The 27,544-nt window shown below is 28.0% G+C and overlaps 6 protein-coding genes across 10 annotated transcripts; 2 read left to right on the plus strand and 4 right to left on the minus strand.

The window, feature by feature from the left end:
* The first annotated feature begins 48 nt into the window (after positions 1-48).
* Positions 49-10,688, plus strand: IntS2 (integrator complex subunit 2). 4 transcript variants are annotated; one of them, XM_076398641.1, is made up of 15 exons: positions 49-656; positions 717-971; positions 1,044-1,296; positions 1,360-1,569; positions 1,624-1,783; positions 1,846-2,128; positions 2,242-2,468; positions 2,520-2,811; positions 3,111-3,276; positions 3,329-3,412; positions 3,469-3,637; positions 3,766-3,963; positions 9,261-9,428; positions 10,106-10,319; positions 10,371-10,688. In XM_076398641.1, the coding sequence occupies exons 1-15, from the start codon at positions 257-259 to the stop codon at positions 10,658-10,660; spliced, it is 3,369 nt and encodes a 1,122-aa protein (XP_076254756.1). In that variant the 5' UTR covers positions 49-256; the 3' UTR covers positions 10,661-10,688. The 4 variants fall into 4 exon arrangements, 3 of the variants coding, with proteins under 3 accessions (XP_076254756.1, XP_076254757.1, XP_076254758.1); XR_013004894.1 differs by lacking the exons at positions 49-656; positions 717-971; positions 1,044-1,296; ... (7 more) ...; positions 3,469-3,637; positions 3,766-3,963 and adding exons at positions 4,806-5,471; positions 5,529-5,688; positions 5,744-5,898; ... (7 more) ...; positions 7,696-7,898; positions 7,952-8,204 and having other exon boundaries at positions 8,339-9,428; XM_076398642.1 differs by lacking the exon at positions 10,106-10,319 and having other exon boundaries at positions 10,371-10,532.
* On the minus strand, positions 10,609-14,999 carry Vps53 (Vacuolar protein sorting 53). The gene is made up of 12 exons (XM_076398646.1): positions 14,587-14,999; positions 14,337-14,530; positions 14,089-14,239; positions 13,804-14,031; positions 13,500-13,743; positions 12,939-13,446; positions 12,248-12,454; positions 12,034-12,192; positions 11,881-11,959; positions 11,621-11,828; positions 11,411-11,530; positions 10,609-11,352 (listed from the first exon to the last, which is right to left on the minus strand). Exons 1-12 carry the CDS (start codon positions 14,671-14,673, stop codon positions 11,162-11,164), a joined length of 2,376 nt encoding a protein of 791 aa, XP_076254761.1. The 5' UTR covers positions 14,674-14,999; the 3' UTR covers positions 10,609-11,161.
* Positions 15,000-15,130: 131 nt separating this feature from the next.
* Vps29 (Vacuolar protein sorting 29) lies at positions 15,131-16,224 on the minus strand. Its single transcript, XM_076398656.1, has 5 exons — positions 16,084-16,224; positions 15,827-16,018; positions 15,648-15,750; positions 15,464-15,596; positions 15,131-15,394 (listed from the first exon to the last, which is right to left on the minus strand). Exons 1-5 carry the CDS (start codon positions 16,084-16,086, stop codon positions 15,277-15,279), a joined length of 549 nt encoding a protein of 182 aa, XP_076254771.1. The 5' UTR covers positions 16,087-16,224; the 3' UTR covers positions 15,131-15,276.
* Positions 16,225-16,993: 769 nt separating this feature from the next.
* On the minus strand, positions 16,994-19,278 carry LOC143192882 (uncharacterized). The gene is made up of 10 exons (XM_076398655.1): positions 19,252-19,278; positions 19,109-19,121; positions 18,928-19,049; positions 18,723-18,853; positions 18,238-18,668; positions 17,855-18,139; positions 17,741-17,800; positions 17,400-17,673; positions 17,276-17,343; positions 16,994-17,225 (listed from the first exon to the last, which is right to left on the minus strand). The coding sequence occupies exons 4-10, from the start codon at positions 18,752-18,754 to the stop codon at positions 17,134-17,136; spliced, it is 1,242 nt and encodes a 413-aa protein (XP_076254770.1). The 5' UTR covers positions 18,755-18,853; positions 18,928-19,049; positions 19,109-19,121; positions 19,252-19,278; the 3' UTR covers positions 16,994-17,133.
* A 315-nt stretch (positions 19,279-19,593) lies between these two features.
* Positions 19,594-27,320, plus strand: Sas-4 (Spindle assembly abnormal 4). 2 transcript variants are annotated; one of them, XM_076398645.1, is made up of 14 exons: positions 19,594-20,035; positions 22,201-22,260; positions 22,327-22,675; positions 22,805-23,016; positions 23,083-23,226; positions 23,287-23,500; positions 23,759-23,974; positions 24,093-24,314; positions 24,563-24,773; positions 24,834-24,999; positions 25,061-25,211; positions 25,273-25,344; positions 25,406-25,601; positions 27,100-27,320. In XM_076398645.1, the coding sequence occupies exons 1-14, from the start codon at positions 19,672-19,674 to the stop codon at positions 27,232-27,234; spliced, it is 2,712 nt and encodes a 903-aa protein (XP_076254760.1). In that variant the 5' UTR covers positions 19,594-19,671; the 3' UTR covers positions 27,235-27,320. The 2 variants fall into 2 exon arrangements, with proteins under 2 accessions (XP_076254760.1, XP_076254759.1); XM_076398644.1 differs by having other exon boundaries at positions 22,201-22,675.
* Positions 20,074-22,107, minus strand: LOC143192879 (aspartate aminotransferase, mitochondrial). Its single transcript, XM_076398650.1, has 7 exons — positions 21,856-22,107; positions 21,508-21,752; positions 21,112-21,394; positions 20,847-20,990; positions 20,636-20,785; positions 20,278-20,394; positions 20,074-20,226 (listed from the first exon to the last, which is right to left on the minus strand). Exons 1-7 carry the CDS (start codon positions 22,061-22,063, stop codon positions 20,087-20,089), a joined length of 1,287 nt encoding a protein of 428 aa, XP_076254765.1. The 5' UTR covers positions 22,064-22,107; the 3' UTR covers positions 20,074-20,086.
* Positions 27,321-27,544: the final 224 nt, after the last annotated feature.

Genomic DNA, 27,544 nt, shown 5'->3' on the forward strand with positions numbered 1-27,544 from the left:
GACTCTTAGGAGACTATCGACTGTTTTGAGACGATAGTTCCCAATGCTAATATTAACATTAACCTCAAAACATTGAGAATATATTCTCATATAATAAATATAATCTTTCTCTGTGGGGTATACTTTGTGCTTTAATAAACATAAAATACAGAGACATTACTAATTTTCTATAACTATAATGTCAAATTTTGAAATATAGGATTTGATGATTCCGTTTTAACACATTATTTTTATTTTTATAAGTTACTTTACAAACATGACTTTTAAGAAATGTGTTAACCCAGTAGTTTTTAAAGCAGTTCAAAATGTTGATATGGAAAAACTATCTAACTGTTCAGAGGACAATATTCGACCAGTTTTACCATGTCTTGTTCGTATGGGATTAATATCACCTCTAGATACATCAAAAGTATGTACCGATATGAAAGTAAATATCTTAACAGTTGTTAGTGGGATGGAATTAGTTAACTCAATTGTCGCATTGCTAAGTATTGATTTTCATAAATTAGAAATTGAAGTTAAAAAAGAACAGCAACTTAGGCAAAAGGGAAATAGTTCCCAGAATGATTCAATTTTAATTGGTAACCTTTCAAATACGAGTATGGCTTTAGAATATGAACGTAGTGATATGACAAGAAGACTTAGTATATTATTAGGTAAACAATGTTTATTAAAATAGTTAGAGATTGTTTATGTTATATTTCTATTGTTTAAAGGGGAATTATTATACATTCAGTACCAAATACAAGAACTTCCGGAAACTCCAGATATTGAAACTTATGTGAAATCATCAGAACTGTTTGATAATGATATATTTGCAGAAGAATTATCAGATATAATATGTATAGCTCTAGCTGAATTACCAACTACATTAAATATTTCTAATATTGTTGAGACACTTTTACATGTGCATAATGGTCCAGAAATTATATGTAGAGTAGTAGCCAACTTTCCAGATTGTTTTCGTGAAGGTACTTATTCATATCATATTCAAATTATCAACATTAATTTATATGTTGATATTAATATTTATTTTAAACTAGTATGCACATATTTAATACAAACTGGAGAAAAACAAGAAGAATCTATATCTAGTACCATTAGATCAACAACTATAGGCCTTTTATGTCAAATGAATCCTTCACAGAGTCTGTCTGTCAGAAGTAAATGTGTTGAATTATGTAGAATGCCAGCATTAGCAATATCACTGTCATTGGGTGATATATGTGGAGATAGTGATGGTGATATGGTTGCCTTTGTTAGTGGATTATTACTTGGAAATGATCAAACTATTAGGTTGATATATATTGAATATTATATTTGTTTTTTTTTTCAAAATCTAATAGAAATGTTACTTAGGAATTGGATTGCAATGTTTATAAGGACTGGACAAAAACGTAAAGGTGAGGCTTCCAGCAATGCATTACAACAATTGCGAGATGAACTATTGAAGAGGCTACAAAAAATTATTGATTTTTCTCCAGAAGGTCAAATACCAGATAGTTTAGTAGTACAAGCTTCTGCACTATTGAGATTATATTGTGCTCTTAGAGGGATTGCTGCTATAAAGTATATGTATTGCTTTATATTAAAACTAGTTTATATAAAACTGCTCAATTTCAGATTTCAAGATGAGGAAGTTAGTTTATTAGTTCATTTATTAACATCTCATCCTAACCCCACTCCTGCAGGTGTTAGATTTGTATCAATTGGTTTATGTATGTTGATAGCTTGCCCTTCATTAATTTCACAACCTGAACATGAAAGGCGAAGTATTGAATGGGTAAAAATTAATATCCATAAATTGAAATTAATGAACAAAAATTGATATTATATTTTCTTAAGGTTCAATGGCTAGTTAAAGAAGAAGCATATTTTGAATCAGCTAGTGGAGTTACTGCTTCTTTTGGAGAAATGTTGCTTCTGATGGCTATACATTTTCATAGCCAACAACTTAGTGCCATTTGTGAATTAACATGTGCCACACTAGGAATGAAAATTGCAATAAGACATAACAATATGAATAGAATGAAACAAGTTTTCACTCAAGAAATTTTCACAGAGCAGGTGGTAACTGCTCATGCAGTCAAAGTCCCAGTAACACAAGGATTAAGTGCAAATATGACAGGTATATTATAATAGCCTTATTATTTATAAGGTGTTTTTTAATTAATAAATACAGTCCTTTTAAAATAGTTTAATAGTTTTATAAATTGTCCTGAACTATTACAATTATTTTAGGATTTTTGCCAATCCATTGTATCCATCAGTTATTAAAATCTCGTGCATTTGCTAAACACAATGTTAACATAAAAAATTGGATATACAAGCAAATTTGTAGTAGCATTAATCCATTACACCCAGTGTTGCCTATGCTTGTTGAAGTGTATGTAAATAGCATAATGATACCGAATTCTAAAAGTCTTGAACAAGCCAATAAACCTTTAACTGAGAATGAAATTAGAAGAGTAAGAAAAGAAAATATATTGTTATAGAATTATTTTAATGTTCATTTTTAGGTGTTTCAAAGCTCCATTTTTGGTCAATATTTTGAAAATAAACAATCTATTTTCACAATGGAGTTTGATGTAAATTTTGAAAACCAAGATGTTGTAGTTGACAACACAAGTCTTACACCCCAGTTATTACTACTATATTATCTTTTGTTATATGAAGATTGTAGGCTTAATAATGCACATTTATTGGCATCTAGCGGTAAAAAAATTAAACAGTATACTTCAGAATTTATGTCAGAGCTGCCAATTAAATATTTACTGCATCATGCTCAAAAAGATCAAAGTTCCTATTCAGGTATTATTTATGTTATACATAGAGTGGATTTGAAGTGGATATTTATTTTGATGTTGTTGATACTATTAGGTTTGAAATTGACATTTTTAATGTTGATTTTGAAACAGTGTTATTGTCTTCCCTTATTATTTTCGTAATGTTAACGTAAGCACGCTACTAAATAGGTCACCAACAATTCATGTACTTAAAGACAATTTTTTATTCCTAAATTATATATATTTTGGTAAATAATAATCGAAAGTTATACTCTCTTCAATAAAGAAACCATCCTTGATTGAACACATTGATTTAACTTTTAGGTTTATTTGGTCCATTGCTTAAACTTTTGGCCACTCACTTTCCTCATTTGACGTTAGTTGAAGATTGGCTAGATGATATGTCAATCCATACTGAAAAAAAACTTGTTCAAATTAATGAATATATGGTTGTAACAGCTTTTAATGAAATAGAGACTAATCCATCAAAGTATATCATCAAACCTTAAACTGTGTGCTTTTAATTAATATTTTAATTTTAGATGTGCAAAGTTACTCCAAACAATGCTTAAAATAGAAGCCATAGATATTTGGCCCTTTGCAGAAAGTTTTACGCAATTTGCAAGGTATAAATTGAAATAATATTCATTTTAATATGAAGAATACCTATTAACTCTTCTAGAAATGTGTTAGGTGAAAACATACCAAGGTTTGTTCAAGATTTATATAAAGATGTTTGGCTTAGATTGAATACAGTATTGCCTCGACGTTTATGGGCATTAACTATAAAAAATTTAGTAGATGATTTTTCATCTATAACGAAAATCGATGTAGCTGAGGATCCTTTACAGGTATTGTATAAATTGTAACGTGGGGATGTATTAAAAGCATTTAATATTTAGTGTTATTTTTAATAGAAATGAATATAAAAATTTCGAATTACTTTTTAAAATAAATACAACTAATAATTCATTTATAGATAATGCGATGTGATGAGCGTGTTTTCCGTTGTGCTCCGGTTTATGCAATTGTTCTTAGAGTATTACGGGCGAGTTTAGCTTCTTCACGAAGTCAATTAATGCAACATCTACAGTCAAATCCAAAATTAGACTCCCATGGTCAAATATTAAATGAACCAGATAGAGAGGAAATGTGTAGAGCTACTATTGCAGCTCAGGTATGTATAATGCAAAATATTAATGTTTGATAACTGAGTATGTCGAATCATATAGATTATGTTTATATTTAATAAGAGCATTTGGGGTATTTCGATTAATGCTGCGCATAATCTAAGCATTCAGTCATCAAATCCATAACAAAAAGTGTATTTCCAATTTTAGTTCATTGTACATTAAATAAAATAATGGATTGTGCCCTACATGTATTTTGATATTTTGGGCAGATAGCATCAGTTGAAAGTGGTTAGTGGTTAAGAAAACAGGGTGGTTTCCCTGCTGCAATAGTCATGTTGTTGTGTAAATGTCTCCATAAAACCATCCAAATCATGCCGGTTGGGTGGTCTTAATACAGGAGACCATGGTTTGGAGTGGGAGAGATGTTAAGCAATTTGATTGATAAAAAGCAGACTTTAAAATATAACAAAAGAAACGTCAGATAAAATATACCATAGTGTTATTAGGTGTATTATTAAAAATATGAGGTTTTAAGAAATGGAATAAAAATATATTCTTTTCTATAAATTAAACTGTAATACCGCGAAAGATATTGTTAACGTATCATTTGTTTTTGTGATATGTTTTTATTACGCGGGAGGCTACAAATTAACCTGTTTTTTAAAATTATAACTAGGTGCGTCAGCGGCCCAGAAAAATTATATTTTACAAATATATCGTTCTTGATATTTTTAAAAAATATCGATATATCGGAGAAAACAAATAGACATTTTTAATAAATTTTTCAATTAAGTATCTAAACCTTTAAAATGAAATACCAATAAATATTTAAATTTTTTTTTAAATATTAAATATAAATGGTATTTTGTAATGTAGATTTAGAACTACTATTTTGCTACAGAACGCGTAGGACGAGATCTTATCCTTTACCATAACCTCAATAACAAAATAATTGTTTTTGAGTTTGTGTAATACGATTTTATGTGTTAGTGCGTAATGGATTGTAGTCGGTCAAATAGTTACAAAATGCACAACAAACACTTGCATAACAAAAGAAAAAGGTCAAAAAGTCGTTCAGCAAGTCCAAATGCAAAACAAATTGCGGATAATTCAACAAAAAAACCTAAAATTGAAAATTATAAGCGTGAACTAAAGAGTTTTTTAGAAGAACAAGTAAATATAACACACATTGAAGAATTTTGGAAATTTTATGAAAAATATCAGAGTGCCCGAAAATGTACTACTGTAAATGATACGGAGCTTGCCACCAAAAAAAACCTTTTAAACATTGATTTTTCTGTAAAAGTAAATATGTTATATGATAAATTACCAGTTTTGGGTAGATATGGCCAAAAGTTATATTTGCCAAAAGATATATTTAATGACTTTTTGTTTGTCATTAAAACTTATCAAGATTTCAAACAAAAAACTAAATTCTCAAAATTAAAGAAGTTAAGAGGGAACCAAAGTGATTTACCAATTGCACAGTATAAGGAGCAGATTATTGAGAAGTTGAATAATAATAAAGTTATACTTATTGCAGGAAACACTGGTAAATATGTATATTGTTCTAAAATTATTTTTTATAATAAAGTATGATTCTTTGGAGGTTGTGGAAAATCTACCCAAGTACCACAATATGTTTTTAGTGCTGGGTATAAAAGGATTGTTTGTACTCAACCAAGAAGAATTGCTTGCATATCTTTGGCAAAAAGAGTAGCTTATGAAACTTTGACAGACTTCAAATCTACTGTGGGTTATCAAATCAGGTCTAACGATAACTGATGTATTGGGAAGTGACAATAATCTTATAAAATATTGTAGGTTTGAAAAATCTAAAAGAAGTGATACAAATATTATTTTTATGACAGAAGGTTTATTACTGAGGCAAGCTTCAGAAGAGGAAACTTTAAACTCTTATGATGTAATAATATTAGATGAAGTTCATGAAAGACATTTGCATGGAGATTTTTTAATTGGTATGGGATTCTTAATCAATTTTATTTATATGTAATTTTATTATTACATATATTTATAGGTATAATGAAATGTCTTTTATATAAAAGGAGAGATGTCAAAATAATACTAATGTCGGCAACAATAAACCTTGATTTATTTAGTGCTTATTTTGTGACAGAAAATATACAAATTATACAGGTAAATAAGGCATAATCTAATAATAGTAAGAAAAAAATTAGGATCAATTTTAGGTTCCAGGAAGACTATATCCTATAGAAATAAATTATCGTCCCATTATTAAAGACCCATTTGAAAGAAAAAATTGCACATTTGATTGTACTCCTTATTTACAAATTCTTCAGACAATTGATGAAAAATATTTACCACATCAAAGGGGAGATGTTTTAATTTTTCTTAATGGTTATTCAGAAATATCTACTTTGGCAGATGCTGTTAATGAATACAGGTTTAATATTTATAATATGGTATGTTTATGAAAAAACATTTAACTTTCATATTTCATTGTTTTCAGTCAATATAAAAAAAATTGGATTGTATTACCACTTCATAGTAGCTTGTCTTTAGAAGAGCAGGACAAGATATTTGATTATGCACCTGATAGTATCAGAAAATGTATAATATCTACAAATATTGCAGAAACTTCAGTGACAATTGATGGTATTAGGTAATAATTACTTTACTGAATTTTCAACTGAATTACCAAATCATTAAAAATATTTTAGATTTGTTATAGATTCAGGAAAATGTAATAGAATGGTTTATAATTCAAATTTGGGAATTAGTAAATTAAGTGAATGTAATATATCTCAGGTATTTAAAATTAATTTTGAATAATTCGTATAATTGCTAGCCATTTCAACAATAGGATAGTGCAAAACAGCGTTGTGGACGTGCCGGGCGTACAGGACCTGGTATATGTTATAGATTGTACTCTGAGGAAGATTTTAAAAACTTTGAAGCATTTTCACCCGCTGAAATACATTTGGTTCCTCTTGACTCTCTTATTTTACATATGATATCACTTGGATTAAGTGATATTGAAAAATTCCCTTTTCTTGAGAAACCAGGACATAAAGCTATTGAAGAAAGTTTAGAAAAATTGAAATTCACAGGCAGGTTTTTAGTAAATATTTTTATGACAGCATCTAATTTAATTTATTCATGTGTTATATTTACATATATTAAAATTAAATAAGGGTTGTTTTAGGAGCTCTTAAAGTAATTGATAATTGTCTTTCATTGACACATTTGGGGGATGCTTTAAGTCAATTACCTGTAGATTTATCAATTGGCAAAATGTTGATTATGTCAACAGTTTTTGGTAATGTTAATTCAGTGTTGGCTTTGGCTGCATTATTAAGTGTCCAGAGTCCTTTGACTCAAAATGCTTATAGAGATTCAGAAGCTCAAGATTTACGAAAAACATTAGACTCAAGCCATGGTGATCCTATTAGTCTATTAAATTATTATAAGGAATGGTATATATTAATAAATGTAATGTTAAATAATATTATATTTATAGAAGTTTTAAATAGGTTAGCAATAAAACAGACCTCAACACCTTCACATAGTAGATCAAAGCACAAATCAGAAAATTCTAGAATATGGAGTAGAAAAAGGTGTTTAGAGGAGCAGAGATTTTATGAGGCTACAAAATTATTAGAACAATTTCGTGATATATTGAATGAAGCTAATTTAGTTACAAAAGTAGATGAAGGTATAATATTTTAAGTGCATTTAATAAACTATATTAGTTCAAAATAAAAGAAAAATTCTGATTAATTTAAAATTTTTAGAATTATCTAGTAACGAAAGAGCAATAAGATACGGAGAACTGAAACATTTAAAACATATAAAATATCAATTAAAGAATGAAGCTAAGCAGAGGCAAAGAACACAATTAAAATATGAAATGTTTAATTTTAGTGAAGATTCTGACAAATTAGACACAAAATTAGATATTAGAGAAGTGGAATTTCATATAGCCAATGATTTTAAGGTACTGCTATTTATTAATTACTATACTTAAATGGTCGAATATTATTTTTTTAGAAGCTTCAGAACTTGCTTAATGAAACATCAGCTGAAAGTTATAAAGACATGATGTTATTAAAATTGATACTGACAAGTGGACTTTATCCACGAATAGCTGTAGAGGATGAACACAATTCATCAAAAACAGTATCAGAAAAATTGTATCATACAAAAAATAAAAATTACATTTTTTTGAGACCAATGAGCTGTTTTTCAATAAATACTGATATACTCGAACTTTCAAATGATGATATTGAAGTTCCCCCACCAGGTATTCTTATATTTATGTTTCTTAATTCTTCTCTAAATGTGGTTAAACTAAATATAAGAAATAACAAAATACTACAATATATATAAGAAATAACTACAATACATATAGAAATAATAATGTATTATTTTTTATAGGTTATTTCAGTAAGAGGCCTATTTCAAAGAAACATCAGTTTTTGATATACCAGTCTATATTGGAAACAAAAAAAGTGTATCTTGTTAATACTACGAGAATGCCCTGTATACAAACACTTCTTTTATTTGGCAAAATGATAGTCACTAATTCAACTTTAACAAAATTTGTTGTTGATGATTTTTTAAGTCTTGATGTACCCTATTTTGGACAGGGGAAAAAAATATTATTAAAAGCTTTACGTTTGCGTAAAAAGTGGACTCAGAAGTTAGAACAAAAATTAAAAAATCCTATGTTAAAACAGAATGATAAAGATAAAGAAGAAATATTTTATTTTATTGAGGATTTAATGAACTATATGAATTTGCAAGTTTCGTATAATGTAAGGCGATTACTACCTGCAGATCTTAAAGATTTATATAGCTATTCCAGTGAATCTTATATTGGAATAGAAAAAAATAAAAACCCTTTTGACAAGGATTTTGTTATATACCCAAATGCGCTTAAAGGAGGTTTTAATGTAACAGACAATTTGGTATTCGATGGTTTAAGACCAGAGGATTGGTCTGATAATATAGAACGTCAAGTGCTTTCATCAGAATTTATTTGTGACTACTGCCAAACAACTTTTTATAACAAGACGGTGTTTGAAACATTGCAGCACAGTGAATTCTGTTCCAGTAAAACTGTATCTGTCAAACAAGAAATAACTGAAGAAAAAGTTACAGTAATAAGGAGTAATTCGAAAAAATGGTTTTGTGATATATGTAAAAATGATTTTATTTTAACACCAACAGCAATCTTAAAACATAAAAAAAATTGTCAATAAAAATTTATTAAATGTTAAAATGTAACATAATGGTATCATTTCATTCCTAAATGTTATTAATGTTATGAGTTTGTTTTAATATACCTATGTTATAGGAAAGTGCTGCTGTACAGATGCTTTTGGAAACTTGTATAGAAAATCATTTAGATAAAACTTCACCCGGTCGTCAATGGGCATTACAAGAAGTACGTTCATTAGTTTGCTCTTATTTGCATCAAGTTTTTATAGCTGATACAATGCTGTGCAAATTAGTACATTTCCAGGTAAGAGATTTACACATTATTTGAAGAATAATCAATATAAAATTATTATTAGGACTTTGAATAAGTTTCCGATATTTTTTTTGTGAAAATTAATAGTGGCTATATCTAGCGAATATGGTGTGGGGTGTAGAACATATCATTTATGCATTTAGTAAATTTCACAAGCATTATACATTGCCTTTTTTCAGTGCTTCTACAACTGTGTCCAATTTGAATAATTTATTAGGATAATACAGTTGAAACAACGCAGCATATGATGTTAATTTTTTTGGTTGTAAAAATAAAGGATGTCGTTAGATTTTCCTTACTTTAATTCTATACATTATCTTGCTTTTACCTGAAATAAGCTCTTATTAAGTAATCTGCCAAGTCTTTAACTTTTTCCGTGTACCAGAGTATCTTTACAACAGCAAAACACAATGCACTCTATTAGCATTAAAATTATTTTGTCTAAACCAATTTTTTCGGTTACATGGATGCTTTTTGAACTTTTATATGTACTTGAGCTACAATTTTTTTAAACATTTAGTAGATAAATAAAATTTCCCATTTTTTAACTAAGTTCTATAGATGCGTTTTTGCCTTCGTAAACTATATTCATGCCGTCCTTGTTTTGTTATATGTTGAGCAGTAATAACGTATTCAAGGTCACAATAAAATAATAAAACATATTATAGGGGTATCCAAGTGAACTTTTGGAAGTTGTTATCAAAGGAGTGCCATCTATGCATATATGTTTAGATTTCCTTCAAGAGCTAATGCAACAGCCCAGTTTAACCAAGCAAATTTTCGCTGTTCAACTCCTGTCACATTTATGTGTTCAATATGCCCTGCCAAAAAGTCTAAACCTATGTGTTACGACACTTAATCTATTATATGCACTTCTTGGAGGTAACATATTAAGTAACATAACGCCCTAGTTTCTATATCTTGATTTTATAGGTATTTCAAGCGTTCAACGAGTAAAACTGTTTAAACCTGTATTACCAGCGTTAGTTAGAATAAGCGAAGCCTTTCCACCCCTAACTGATGATATTGTAAACTTATTAATGCAGTTGGCCAGGATATGCGAAAGTCAAGCTTCTTTAGCCAGTCATTTTGATAGCCAAAGAGGAAAAGGACTGGAAATATCTGCACAGGAAAGCACAGAATTATGTGATTTAACGAAAAAAACATTTACAGAAATTCTAGATAAAACTGTATTACGAACAAATGTATATAGACAAGAATAATTACATGTAATATACATTTTCAACAATATATCTGTCTTTCTATGTTGTTTAGGCTAAAGCTACATTTGCAGAAATCTTACACGATACAGAAAATCGTGTACTATTGTTATTTTAACAAATATAAATCTGCACATATTTGAGCTGTCGCCGAGGACCACAGTTCATGTTTAATATGTATTTAATTTTGCAATTAAAAATTGAAGAACACAGTTTTCAGATCATTCAATAGTAAAAACATAGCATTTATAAAAGATCAACTTAAAACGAAAGTAATTATTGGTTCCTTAAAGTAACAAATTAAAATTATTAAAAACACAATTTAATCTGGAAATTTCTTAAATTTTCCGATAACTGATTGGCTTTATCTATATTACATACATTTTAAATAAAGCATACAAAATATTTAACAAAAAATAAATATTACTACAAATTTAAGTACAAAACAATGATGTGTAAAATATAAACACTCATATTCTCATTTTGTTACAACAAAGGGACCGATTACTTTGTGTATTTATACAAATCAACTAAAACCGCCTGTTCCTGCCGTTTGATATTTTTCATATCTAACATTTTGTGAAATTCTGTAAGTTGACAATCTGGTATCAACTTTTTACATTGATCTATGAAATTTTTTTGAGGCTCTATAGGTGTCATCACTACTTTAAGGATCATTTCAGCTTTGGTCATACCTAAATCAAGTTACTATGTAAATTACATATTTATTTAATTCATCGTTATATTAATTACCTTTTGTTACTACTTTTGAATAAGCTGTTGGCGCTGGCCTATTAATTTGAGAAGATATTGAAGGTAGATTTAATAGAACCGTTTTAAGCATGTGAGTATCAAGCAATAACTGCTCTGCACCTGCAAGAAAAACAAATCTTATAACAGATTCAAATTTTAAATCATATCGTTCATGTAAACACATTGAACCTAATATGATAAAATACTTACCAACTGTATTAATTGGTTTGCATTTATATATACTTTGTATAAATTTTGGAATGAAGCTGTTTGCGAATTTAATACAAAACTGTGTAAAATACTTTCTTGAATGAGCTAGATTGTCCCTAATAATAGGAATTGTTGTCTTTAAATGTGTTGTTATAGAAGTAATGTAAGGACTTTGATCACCAACAGCGTCAATATTTTGCCAAGGAATCTGAAATAAAAATAAAATTTTATATTGAGAAGACAGCGTTTCATTTAATTACCTTTGACATAGCAGTTAGAGATGGCTCACATGCATTTTCAAGATCCTGTACTAATAGCTGAATACAATTGGAAATTACTCTGCAAAAATATAAAGTGAATCATGTAGTATTAAAAAAAGTTATGCCAATTAAAATCAAATTATATATACTCACTTGTGAAATTGATCCTGTTCCTTAGATAGGTCTATTTGATCAGCCAATGTCGGATCTATTTTTTCTTTTAGTTTATCTTGCAATTGTTGCGTTGTTTCTAAACAATATTCGGCCGTGGTTAAAATACAACAGATTTTAGTTTGTTCATCTTTTGTAAATCTTTAATATATATGACCTAAATTACTAAGTATTATAAATATTTTACTAGAATTACCTAGTTACTTCCCCTTCTTTTAACAAAGATGAAAAGTTTTGAATTAAACCCGAAGTTGACATTTTTTGCAAGTCTTTAGTAAAGTTTTGTACCGAACTACCTAAAGACTGTCCCTCAATTTTTGGTAAATTATTATAAAGTAATTTCTCAGAGTATTCCTGAAGATATTTTTGAAATGTTCTTGTGAGGCTGAGCATTGAATGTCCTCTAAAACAAACATAAAATATTATTTTTATGTTAGGTGTAGATTACATTAGGTGTATGAAGTAATCCTCATTTTTTTATGAACATTATTTGAACAGTAATTTTTATGTTTTTAATACAGCCACTTGCATGTTTTCAGATTTTTAGTGGTATACAAAAATATAGACTTCGGTTGTAGAGGCTAGAAGGTAGAGCGATTTGAACCGACTAGAACCTATCCGAAAAATTAGACATTTTGGTGGACTGGATTATAGACCTTTTATGACAAAAGCAAACCATTAATTCACAAGTTTATTACGCTCAATTAATGCAGAAAATGCACGTTATTGCAAAGGAATAAAGTTTGTTTCATTTTAATCAACTTGAAAAAGCTGCTTTTTATTCAATGGAATAAAAGTTAGTTTGTACAAACTTATAATGTTTTATACAAGGATATTAATAATGTGGATTTTGTATTCACACACCTAATATTTGTTGTGTTACATACTTATCCAATTGTGTGCATTGTATCATGCTTTTTTTATAAAATACAAATAGATCAGGACAAGAAGATAAAATCGTTGCTTGTGTCTCTGCATTTTCAATAGGCCGATGTTGTTTTTCATCCTGTACAAATCTGTCAATCAAATCAGCTAAATTTCTATCCAAACTGTCTATGTAGATCTCCAAGTGAATAATAAAACACTGACCGATTAATCCATAGAAAGGAGATTCATTAAAATCTAATGGTGTATCAGATGTATTTTTTTCAAATTTTCTATTTTCTCCCCTTGTTTTCTCATTAGAATCCAAATTTTCTTTAAGAGTTATTCCAGTGAATCGTTTAAAAAGTAAATTTTCAAATGCAGATGTTTTTTGAATGGCATATAGTAGTAATTTAACATCAATTTCACTCTTTCTTTTTAGCATTATTTTTGATAATTCTTCACGAGTATTATGGCAAAACTGAACTGCAATTCTTTCTGATATTTCCCAATTTTGGGGAAACATATTACCTAGTAAATTATAATATTAATTAAATAAATATATTATATTTGTGAATATGTACCCAATCTATCCTCAAATTCTAAAAGATGTCTTTTTATCCAAGCATATCTCTTGTCAATTTTATCTAACCATGCTGTATCTTCAGTTTCTTGAAATAAATGGTTGTACTCTTGTAATTGTAATTCTACAAACCATTTTAATAATTCTTTTTTAACTTTTGGATTCAGTATTGATACAACAAGACAAGCTTGTTGTAACTGTTTATTTGGTACAATATTTTTGCTATTTGTTCCTTCGAAAGCTTCCTAAAAATATAATATAAAAAATAATTTCTGTCAATATCTATTCAACTTTAGAACAACTACCTTAAAATCATGGGTTATTTGTTCAGCCAACTCAATATGAATGCTTTTAACTTGATCACTTAGATTTTTTATTTGCGGAATGTCTGAATAGTTTTCAAAATGGGTCATCACTTCACTAATTGCTTGTAAAGGTAAAGCTATTTCTCCATATAAACGTTTTTGGGTAAGTGATTTTAATGTATCTACTCCACCAACAAGCATATGTAAATGATTTAATGTGGTTATAGCCTATAACATTTGAATGTGCCAAGGTTGAATAAAAATACCTAAATATCACAATATTACCAAAGTTAAATTTCTCTTCGCACAATCTAATTGCTTGATATCCCTTGTAATTTCTCTAACCATTTCTTCTGATTTCTCCGCTCTTTCTTTAATATCCTTGATATGTAAGAATAACTGTTTTATAATTTTCTGAGCTTCATCTAATGCCTCCCTAAAAATGCAGTTATTATATTTAAAGTAATTGGTAAACAAAACCTATATATATATATATATATATATATATATATATATATATATATATCAAATACCTTCCATCAGTGCTAGCTTCGATTTGGCTTCTGATGACTGTAGAAATTTCATTATCAATAGTGGTAATTTGATTTTCCATTTTTATAACCATTTCATCGATGTTTGATAAAGATTGCTCCGTTGGAAATAACGAATTTATATAGTCAATACTGTTAAAATCAGGTTCATCTAAGGAATCTCTATTAGGCAGAACCTACAGAATAACAAATGAAGTAATGATTAAAGTTTTTTTTTTTTTGAAAAAACAACCTCATCTATAGCCTTTTGAACCTCAGGAGGAAAATTAATAAAAAATTCAGAATTATCCTCATCCAACAACTCATCCTCAAATTCCATGATGCGAATGATGTTTTCAACAGTATAATTGTTTTTCTTACACAACACAGATTAATATACACCAACAAGCACAATATCTGAATAAAGGCCGCTTCTATTTATCGTAGATATAGAAAACTTTGTACATTTTATATATAATAAGCTGTTTTATATTCTTTCCAGAAAGTCAAAACCAACTAACTGTATATAATTCATATATATGTCTAAATCACAAAACATAGGAATTCTCAATATTTTGTGGTCTAATCATAGAAAAAGTCTAAATAAACACAGACGTCAAAAACCTTGTAATTTGACCAATAATTTAATAGTGTCAAAATAGTAATATTCTGTGGTAAAAAAATTAAGTTAAAATAAATATATGTAGCTAAGGACATTGAATAAAGAAACTATTTTTTTTCTATGGAAACTATTTCTTTATTCTATAGCTAAGGAATGGTAATGAATAATTAATAAATTTTAATTAATGAATTAATATATTTTTTAAATTAATAGTGAATGTGGATCTATGCATATAACCTTTAACATATGTGTAAATATAAAATAATACTTAATACAATAACAAACTAAAAATAAACATAAATTTAACATATACCCTTAGATTTAATTTTTCTTGTATTCTATTCTTTCCACTTTGACATCATCTGCAATCAACTGATATACATATGTTACAACAGTTGTATTTTGAATGTCCATCAATACAAATGATGATGTTACTGACCTAAATTGTAATAGTTGGTAATTTAATTTATTGTAATATATATATCTATATATATACATATATACATACGTATCTAGAGCATTATAACTGCCTGTTGCACTTCCGGGATTAATATAAAATTTGTTTTCATGTTCATATGCTTCAAATTTATGTGTATGACCAGATATTAATATATCTACATCCAATTGTCTTTGAATTAGAGCTAAAAACATTTATACAAAAATTGTTCAAAAATAAATTTAACAACCTATACCGAGAGCTTCCGGATCTCCCCATGGCACAACTTGATGTCCATGACATAATCCTATTCTAAATTGACCAACAGTTACAACTTTCTGCTCTGGGTAACTTAAATTCTATAAAGTAAAATCAGTATATAAATATCTGAAAGATTTGCTGTAAAATTATATATATATATATATAACAAATTACATCATCAAAATCTCCTCGAACAACATGAACATCAGATGCTAATGTTTTTAAATAATCATACGATTCCTTTGTACATAAATTCCCGGTGCATAATATATGTTGTATTCTGCCAGGAAGTAGGAGTTTTTTAAACTTGGCAGGTAAACTACTACATCTATGAGGAATGTGCAAATCACCTAACACTAAAACTAACTGAAAAGAAGAGTTAAAAAAGAGAAAAGAAGGTATTTAATATCTTCACTAAAAAACTGTCTTACCATGTTAGCTTATAATATTATAATATATATTCGGATTTGATTAATTTTTCTTGAACTTCTATTCTGTCAAAAATGTAACCTCATTTTAAAGCTCAAATAATCTGCTAAATTATCTCTTAGATAAGTAACAGTCAAATTTTTGGTAATGCTCAGAAATAAATATACAGGTATATTTTTCTTATTAAATATTATGACGAACTAGAGATAATTCAACAGCGGATTAAAAGTGGAGTATCCAGTTGAATATGCAAAAATTAATTATATGTTCAACTATTTTTTATCTGTCTAAAGGAGATACACAAATATATGTGATTTACATATATATGTCACTGTATATTCTGCGTATGAAAAAGACAAAAATTAGTATATTATCCAAACCTAAAACTATTATGAGAGGGATTTGTGAATTATATTTAAATCTGTAATGAATGTCATTTAATGAGAACAAGTTTTAACATGACCAAAATTTTAGACAAAAGTATATAAATCTCGAAGGAATATCTTTTAGTAAATCCAGGATGTGTAAATATTTTTTCTTTATGACTGTTACTAGATTAGATAAAAATTCTGCTTACTCTTCACGGATCGCTTACGTGCTTTTTAATTTATATTATTTTAATTAAAAAAGGCCAGAAATTAATAGAGAGCTTACTTCTCGGCAATTTTTACATTCTTATAAATACACAACTAATGTCTCTGAATATTTCAAAATATGCCGAAGATAATGTCGTAGAACAAACCCTCCCACAAGATCCGCTATTGTGTAGACCTACGAGTGCTCCCTGGCAATTCGGTGAATCATTTAGAACACTTGATTAAATTACTTCTAGACAAGGTCAAGCTTAATTGTTGTTTTATTTAACAATTCATACTGTTATTCAAATCTGAGATTTTGGAAGAAGAGCATGTGCAATATTATAGTCAATCTATTGTAGTATACCTATATAATGAAACCACAATTATTAAAAATAACTTAGTAAGATCACATATAAAGCAAATTAATTCAATACATTTTATAAAATAAAGATTTGTCCATCAAAACGTGTAAAATTATAATTCTGTTATTTCAATTTTTTTATATTTCTTTTTCCAATATTCTATATCTTCATCTGATGACTTACACTTCATTATTTCATCTGAAACTAAATTAATATAGACAGATATTCTTATATGTTTATATTAATAGATTTACTTGATTTCTTATTGGTTAATGTAGCTGATATCGGATTTATCATCATTCTTTTATTTCCATTTTTAATACTAAAAAAGAGTGCTTTAGAAAATGAATAATTAAAAGTAGTGAGCTGAAAAAGTACCTAACTGATATATGCTTTTCTAGTCTCAATTTTGTGCAGAGTATCTTATTATTTTCTTTTTTATTAGTGAACTGGTTATTTATATTAATTACATTCAATCGCCAAGACTTTATAACATCCCTATTCCTTTGCCTAACTTGCTGAAGTGGATTTAGTACTAATCTCTTTGAATTTCTTTTTATAGGATGTATATTAATGCTTTTGGATATATTAATACAAACATTATTACTTGCTGGATTAGTTTTTTTTTCACATTCTTGAATCTGTGAATATGCTGAAAATAAGATATATTGATATTTGCATCATTTTGTTATAAATATTTCTATTATTCATTCATTCACCTGAAAAATAGTTAACCTTTTCAACATCATTGGCATTATCACCATCCCCAAAAACCATTTCTAAAATCATATTGATTGTAATTACTGAATAAAATATATCACATTCAACCATACCATTGGTTTGTATAGAATTATTATATGTTGAATTTGAGTCACTAAATAGGTTTTTAATATTTGTGAAGTTATCAAATGATACTTTCAATATATTAATAAGTATATCATTAGGTCTAACAATACAGTAAGTCTTTTCATTTTCTTTTAATATTCTTTGTAAATTTTGTATTTCTAGTACAGATATGATGTTTATGTCATTTTTTACAAGAACATAGTTAACACATTTTTCACATAGTAATTTTGCAATAAAATGTTTAGTTTTCTCATATAAAATAATTTGTCCACCTAAAATAAATTAATATTATATATATATATATATATATATATATATATATATATATATATATATATATATATATACATATATATATTAGAATATTTACCACATTTATTAATTACTTGTCTATATTCATCTTGCATATCCACATCAAAAAATATGAATAATTTGTCATCAAATAAAAATCTTCTAGCTAAATTTGAATCAATATTTTTAACATCTTGAGTTTCTAGATATTTATCAACTTTGGGTATATAATTTATAAGTTTTGGCACCTCATCAGCTAATTTTGATTTCTCTAAAGTATCATACCAAAATTTTGAAGAAACAATAGGCTTTCTATCAATCAAGCAGTTAAGAATGTTTTTTTTCTTTATACATTGAAAGGTGACTTTATTAGTTGTGTAATGAGTAATATCAGCATTAAAATATTCATAATATTTAACACCTAATGCATTTAATGTCTGTAAAATTTTTAACTTTTCTGTATTAAAATTATTTATATCAATATAAGTTTCCCATTTTGGATCTAAAAAACTGACAAATTTTATTATTTGAATTTTAATAATACATATATATATTTATTGATACCAAAATTTGCTATCTTGAATACCAAAGACCATAACATCCCCATTTCTCAATTCAGTTGGTCTAGCTAATTTAACTTTGTTTAAAAATGTCCCTCTCTTTGAGTTAAGATCTTTAATGGTAGCAATTCCATTCTAAAAATTAAAAATGAAATTATGTTTGCTATATAATTCAGCATCAAATAATTAGTTATTTTTAGCAATATTACCTGAATATATAGAACAGCATGATTTTTACTAACAGTTTTATCATTTATAACTATTTGAATGTCATCCTTATGTTTGCGACCAATATGGTAAGTGCCATTGAACCCTAAACATAATTCCTTTCCTAATAAAATGTAAAACAATAAATATAAATTTTTTATTCTAGTAGAGACGCAACAATACCTGTGTTAACTTCCTTTAATATAAAAACCATAGTTTAAAATGATGTACATTATATACATATAGCTACGAATTAATATGTGTCTTTATATTTATAATTTTTTATATAAAAATTTCTTATACGTCATTACAATATCTCTACTTACATAAAAAGAAGAAAATTGTATTGTATTTCATTCAACTACAATTAGAAAACTTCTTAAAATTATTACACAAGAACAAAATTAAGAGTACTTTATCACAAAATATTGAGAATCTCTATATATTGTGCCTTTATTAATTATTTTCATAGAAAGCGTTGACAACTGTCAACCTTACCAACCTGGCCAACTTGTCAGCCTTATTTTTCGATAAATAGGGAAATATAGTTCAATAATGTGTTATAAATATACTACACGTTTAATAACTACACATTATTTCCTTATTAAATTAATTTTAAAGTGCCTAATAAAATTTACTTTTTATTTTCCTCAACATAACCTAAAACTGTCAATTTTTACTTTAACGTTAAATTCAAAAGTTTCTCTTATAACAAAATTTTTGTGTTATTTTCAATGTATTGATTTATGATGTCTTATTCTCCATCAGCAAGTTTAATTCGACTACAAGAATTAAAGTTATGGCAAAATAGCTTTGAAGATCACTTAGACAAGTCATCACATTTTATTAAAAACAATGCAATTACTGAGTCGATTTTCAATACATCTGAAAATGTAATTATGAAGGATTGGGACAAACGAAAAATATCTCCGTCAAAACAGCCCTTTGAACAATTAATTGAAGAAAAATTAGCTGAGGATCAATTTGTTCAAATTAGCAATAAACCAAAGAAACCATTTTTGAAAAAGGGAGAGGGTCTAGCTCGCTTTAAAATGTCTGTTATCCCTCCTAAAGTTAGGGGAGGCCTAGGAAAGCATATTCAAAGGCCAGGTAGGTTTATCAACTGATAGTTGTAATAAAATAATATGAATTTTATATTCTTTATTTAGTCACATTGTGCATTGCAGTTGCTAAATATTCAACATTTTTACTTCCAACAGCAGCAATAGATATTCGTCCGCTTTCTGTTAAATAAATGCTAAAATTCTTAATTAATTGGCCTACTTGTTCTTTAGTTAGTCCTGGAAATTGAAATTTTTTAGGTATTTAAAGTTTTTTTTTTTGGGCTCAACCTGTGTAACTGAACATTCCAATTTGTTGAATTATATGATTCCAGTTCTTTTTTGATCCTTGTTTTTTCAAGTGGTCTACAAGTGCTATTCTTGCTTCTTTAATCCGACTTGACATTTCTTAAAAAAATTAAATGTAAGGTACTTGATCAAGAAATTGATATAGATAGACTTTTTAGTATTGCTATAATATTAGAGCTTCTAAACCAAAATACCCTATTCTATTATAATATTTTGTGATAAAATGATTACAATTTACATTAAATAAATTATAAATGTCATTTATAAATATTATCATTCTATTGTTTGACAGTTAATTAATTAAATCTAATTAAATATAAAAATCATATAGTATTTTTACCTTTAAGATCTTTTTCCCATTGAAATCTTAAATCTTTGTTACTTAAAATTTCCGTTGCAATTCGTGCACCATAAATTGGAGGATTTGAATACATTCCCCTGATTAATATTTTTAATTGGGAAATCACGCGCTCAGTTTCATCAGTTGTTTCTGTTTCATACATATATATATTTAGATACATTTTGATCGAACATTTTATAAAGTTGTTAACCTGTTAAAAGAGTTAGTGCTCCGACACGTTCTCCATAAAGACCCATATTTTTTGCAAAACTTTGAGCAATACCTATTTTATGACCTTCTTCTGCAAAATATCGTACCGCCCATACATCATTGTTAAGGTTTCCGCTGGCAAACCCTGTAAAACAATATGCAATTAAAGAGTTTGTAACTATATTTTTTAAAGATACTATATCTTAAATATAATCATAACATTATTTTTTAATATAAACTATATATTTAAGGTAATTTCAATGTACCTTGGTATGCCAAGTCAAATAAAACGAATAATTTTCTTTGTTTACATATGTTAGATATCTCTTTCCACTGATCTTTATTGGGATCGATTCCCGTTGGATTGTGAGCAACTGCGTGAAAGAGGATGATAGAATTTTCAGGTATATTGCATATATTGTCTGTCATATTGGAAAAATCGAGAGCAATATTTTTTGAATCGTAGTAATTATAGTACTTGCTTTCTAGCCCTGAGTGTTCGAAAATTCGTTGATGGTTAATCCAAGTTGGGTTTGGTATGTAAATAACCTACGGTCAGTCAGTTCTCTAGTCAGTATATCATCTATAGATGATATACCAAATTTATATAGCTTATTTATGAGTAGTTTAAATAATTTAATTATACGGATAATTATACAAACCTTGTGACCTGTATGAAATTTAGCCAAAAATGCTGCAATTAAACGCAAAGCTCCGGTACCGGATAGTGTTTGAACTGTAGCGTTCTGTTTATTTTCAAGTATATAAGAGTTTTTTCCGAATACTAATTCGGCGGCAAGTTTAGAGAATTCAGCAAAACCGGCAATAGGGGCGTACTCGTGATCGAGTTTTTGGTTTGAGAGTTTATTTTCGGCTTTTTTTACACTTGGAAGTAGGAATGGATTCCCTAAGGTATTTAATAAAACCTCTAATTATCAATACTTATTTCTTTAAATATTAACAGATTTTATTAGCATTGTAATTATATTTTGCAATAAAAGTTATTTTACCATTGTCATCTCTATATGCCCCAACTCCCAAGTTAATCTTTTTTGGATTTGTATCTTTTTTCCAAGCTTCAGTCAATCCAAAAATAGCATCAGGAGGTCCTAATTCTACACATTCCCACCATGATTTGTTCCGAATATTCCTACAGCAAATTTGATAATTTGGTTTATGTTTTATTAAACCTGTTAAACAAATGTAAAATAGACCCATTTTGAAAATATATTTAACAAGATATTTTTGCAAAAAAATGTCACATGACACGTACTTAGATCAGGTTAATTAAATTTTTTCAAAGAAATGAAGATATTTAGAAAGGAAGATTCTCTAATTTATTTGCTAATTTTCAGCTAATATAAAAACGAATAAAGTTCATCTACCGGCTAATTCACCTTTTGGAGGAAAGAAAGGTATTTTGAAGACACCAAATTTACAATTTTCGAAGGAAATAGATCTAACTCCTCTGTCCGTACCAGATTTTATTAAGCATCGCGGAACATGGAAGACAATTTTAGATAATGCTTCTCGAAGTCCAGAAAATCACATTGCCAATATTGACAATTCTTTATCAAAAACAAATGATAACAAACCTGAAAACTTTAGAAGAAGCCTTGATTTTACTGAAGTAAACGATATAAGAGCATTTGCAAACAAAAACTATGAGAAATTTGATATAAATGAAGATGTAAGGAATAAAGAAAATAAGCAAAATCAATCACCTTCTAGTTCAAATTTCGGAAATTTAAACAAGAGTATTATGAATAAAATCAAGGAATATGCAAAAAAACGCTTTTCAAAAGAAAAACTTTTTTCCAATGATATTCCGTAAGTAGGTGTTATTTTCATTGAGGCTATTTAGATTTGCTAAAATTATTTTGTCATGATATATTTATTATCATACTTATCCTAATAAAAATATAATTATTTAATATTACTCCTTTAAAAATATTTTAGAGAATATTTAACTGATGTAATAACATCTCCATCCAAAAAAGAACCTGGAAATTATACATTGGAAGAACAAAAGTTGGAAAGGGAACTTAAAAATTTCGAAGCCTTAGAAAAACGGGTTGAGAATAGTTCGTTTTGCTCAACAAATACTAGTATTGTAAATCTTTTAGCTAGCACTCCTAGAAGAAATGAAGAAACCAGAGAGTCCGATAAAAGTAAATATACTTCTTAACATTTATTTACAATTATATTAACAACGAACTAATAATTAAAATCGATAGATATCATATTTGTTAACGATCAGCAAGAGAGTATCGAATTAAAATTAAAACAAATAACTCACAAGACAGATGTTTTGCGAAATTTTCTTGTAAATCTCCATAATATGGATTCTAACGATTATTGTAATGGCACTGTTTCTTCAGGTAAATATACAAAATGTTCTCAACAATTTCATAGTGAATTATCATTAATTCTATTAATAGGTCAATTTACCTCGGCAGCTACTAGTTTTTCTGAAGAGGATACTCGATGGTCTACAAGATCGCCCAGTATAGTAGATAACTATACTGAATGTGATAGTGATCCGAGCACGAATTGGTTGAAAATTGATGCAGGTGTTAATACGAGTTTTGAAAGTCATAAACTAGATGAAACAATTAAAAATAATGAACCATGTAAAGATTGTCAGGAGTTGAGGTAAACATAGTGTTTCTTTTTATTTTAAAACAACTAATGTTAAGACTTAAAGTTTAGATAACTTAGGTGGTTTAGTTAGGAAAGGTAATTTATTTTTAACAACTTTAAGAAAGTTGTTAAGTAGTTTTTACTTATTTTTTTTCTGGTTATTTTTTTCAAGACGTCATCTGATTGATATACACTGTATAATTTTGTAGTTTATTAAGTGGTAAACCAAATCTATTTCTTTTTTACTTAACAGTTTTTCTTGCATTTCAGATCAAAAATATCACAAAAGGCAATCAATTTTACGAATTTACAAAACGACAATGGCAAACTAAGGTTGAAATTAAAGGATGTTGAAGAAAAGTATGATGATTTGAGAAGACAATTAAAAAATAATGAGATTAAGTATATGGAGAAGATAGAAAAACTTGAAGAAGACCTGGAGATAGAAAGAAAAAAATATTCAAAAGAAAAAACTTACTTCGAAAAGTAACTATTGAATCTAATATATTCATGATTTCTCATCATCCATTTTTTTAAAAATTAATGTGTTATATTCATGCAAAGGACAAAAACCAATATTTATGATGAAGGGCTTTTGTTTCAGTTATGTCAAAGATGCTCAAAATAGGCCAAACAAAAGGGAACGCGAAGAAATTACTCAACTCAAACAAGAACTAGCTGACAGCAAAGAATTATTAAGATTGAAAGACACAAAAAATGGGGCGACTCAAGCCCGGCTGAGAACTCAGATTAAACAGCAAGAAAAGGAAATATCAGAAATGAAGATTACTATTGAAAAATTACAAAAGGAAAATGCAAAATTAAAGTATGTAAAGGTATTATTAACAATAACCTCGCAAAGTCAAATACTATTTTCGGTATATACAGATGTTTGTGATTGTTTATAGATAACAGTTTATAGGGCGAGTATAATCGGTGGCCGGTAATTGTAGTCAGAAATCCAAATTAAGTAATAGGTTTAGGTATAAAAAAGCGATAAGATCGACACGCCTAAATTATATAATTTTTTTTGGTTTATATGTAGCCTACATCTTTGTTACTGAAATGTTTTAGTTTGAATCAGAAATATATGCGCAGACCTACTGAAGTTAAAATGTTACAAGAAATTAATAAAAATTTGACTAAACTGACAGAAGAAACATTTAAAAATAAATTAAACAAATCAGACCGCGGCGATGGACATGAGGGTCATGCTCAAAAAAAGGGAAAAGATCAAAATTGTAGTGATTGGGACAATAAAGAAAATAAAAGTTTTAAAAATAAGGTATTTTTGATTACACTGCTTAATAGCTGTTGTTACAACTTATTGTGTCTGATTATATAGGAAACTGAGAGAAAATCGTCAACAAAGTGCCAAAATAGAGATTCTATAAGGAATGAAAGCACTGAAATTGAATTTTCAACTGCAGGCAATATTTCTCTGGAAAAAAAATATGAACATGAATTTGGTAATTTTTCTAGTCCCAGCAATAATTGTTCTTCTAGCGTAGGTAGGATGTCTAAATGTGCATTAATACTATCATAATATTTTAAGAAATTATTTTGTTTTAGATAAAACTGAAAAAGTACTTTCAGATGGTTCTATAGAAATCAGTTATTCAAATGGTAATCTAAAAAAAATTTCATCAGATGGTCAAATTATAAAAATACAGTATTTTAATGGAGACACGAAAGAAACCAATCTGAAAGACAATATAATAAAGTATGTATGAATTCGAAATTAACTCGAGAAATTGTGATGGAAGATAATTTTAATTCCATAGATATCACTATGCTGCAACTGACTCACTACATATACAGTATCCAGATGGTTCAGAAGTTTTGGAATATCCAGAGTAAAATATTTAAGTTTATTTATATCGTGTTATTTAATTGTTTAATTTAAAATTTTTGTAGAGGTCAAAAATGTAGAAAATACCCCGACGGAAGAACAGAAGTGTCCTATTCAGACGGTTCCTTAAGAATAATATTTTCAGATGGTACAGAAGAACAGCAGTTCCCAGACGGTCGTAAAACAATGAAAAATATTAATGGCGATCAAACTATCTTTTTACCAAATGGACAGAAAGAAATGCATACGTCTGAATATAAAGTAAGTAAAGATAAAGATATTTAGAATTGTGTGTGTTATAATTGTATGTTTATAATCTAAATATTTTAAAATATGGGTACATGTTAGTATTGTTGATTTTAATAATCTTTCTGTTGTTATTTGCTGGAGGACAATTATATCATATATTTGTAATAAACGTTTTTGGCATATATTGTATAAAACTTATGAGGATATCTAAAAAGTCTATATTAATTTTTCTAAATAGAAATAATGTTATTAACAATAATGGACAGACATCAGGTAATGATAATAGATCCTCTTGTTTGATTCACATGATGGCATTACTAATACATTATTACGTATTGATATATTTTCTGTTGTGATGGTGCATATAATGTAACACACTATTACGTTTGGTACAGTAACTACGAAGGTTGTAAGAAATGTTCAATGCTGTTGAAGTTCTGGAGAGGGATGATCTATGACACAAAATGATGATAGCTGTTTACAATTTTAGATATTACATAATCGCATGCAGAAAGCTTCACTAAATAAAGTACTATATGTAGACCAAGCGAATATTGGTACAGAAACAGTAAGGAAAAAGCCAATGGAAGTCGGTTTAAATCTAATACAATCTTGTCCATCAACACAAACAGACAGAACACTTTTAGGTTACAATTTACAACCTGTTAACACGGATGAATGTAAATAGTGGTATGATGCATTTAAGCCGTCAACACAAACAATTATTCTATTCATTATTCTATGGAGGGGGCAACATAATTCAAAACAAGTTCACTTACTTGGGGCATTAATTTTTTTTATATATATTTTAAAGTCTCCTTTTACCAACTATGGGTTTATCTGGACTGGGCCTAAAGTTTAACGTAGGCTCCGAGCCACAGTCCTCAGCATTAAGGCTACCGACTGGCGAGTGACCAACTTTAGAAATCATCCCAGAAGATATCCGGTCTTACCCAGCCTGGTTACTGACGTGATTGGGATAATTTTCCTTGTCGGATTTTACACTCTTGCCTAGAACATTCATAAATTTTAAACAATCACAAAGATAAATTTACGACCGTGCCCCACCAGGATTCGAACTTGCGGCTATCGCAACAGTAGGAGGACCGTCCCATCGCCTTTACCACTGCGCCAACAAGACGGCGCATTAATTTTTAATACTAGCCTTTTTGTTGTTAAATCAGTTCTATAACTTAACTACAATAAATTAACGAGAATATAAAATAAGCATATTATACTTCGATTCTCCTAATATGTATCATCTCAATACTTAATTGTTACTACTTAATCCTCATAGTTAACTAATAATTTTGAATTGCTACTATTTGTTATTCGTTCAATTAAAGAATAACAAAAATTATCTATTATCTGTCTATGTTAATATCACACTCAGCAAAATTTTTGTCGATGGGTATAATATAATGTTGGATAAATTTTTTTGCAAAATATTTATATTTATATAATAGTTCTATTTTAATTACCAGATAATCTTAAATATATTTTTTTATAGAGAAGAGAGTATCCAGATGGAACAGTAAGAACATTATACAAAGATGGCACTGTTGAAACAATATATTCTAATGGCAGAGTTAGACTAAAAGACTCAAGTGGTACTTTAATTATGGACACACATCAAGAGTTATAGAAGATTTTATTGTATTCAACAAATTTAAAATCAAGACTGTTAGAAAAAGTGATTTTTTATATTCTAAATAAATATTTTCCGTGTTATGGCTGCAGTTTGGATGATACTTTTTAAAAGACAATCTAAAAATTAAACGTTTGAACCGGTAGTAGGTGAATTGTATTAAAAATTGTTTTAACAAAACCTTTTTGCTTTTTTATTAAAGTGTAGAGAAAACATTTAATTGATGTATTACAACAATATGATGTTTAGAGAAATAAGGTTTTTTATAAATGCTTTATTTAAAATTAAGAAAAGCTAACAAGACTTA

This window comes from Rhynchophorus ferrugineus, unplaced genomic scaffold (assembly GCF_030347505.1).
Source record: "Rhynchophorus ferrugineus isolate W39M unplaced genomic scaffold, kcgeb_rfMv2 rfM3, whole genome shotgun sequence".
Lineage (NCBI taxonomy): Eukaryota > Metazoa > Arthropoda > Insecta > Coleoptera > Curculionidae > Rhynchophorus > Rhynchophorus ferrugineus.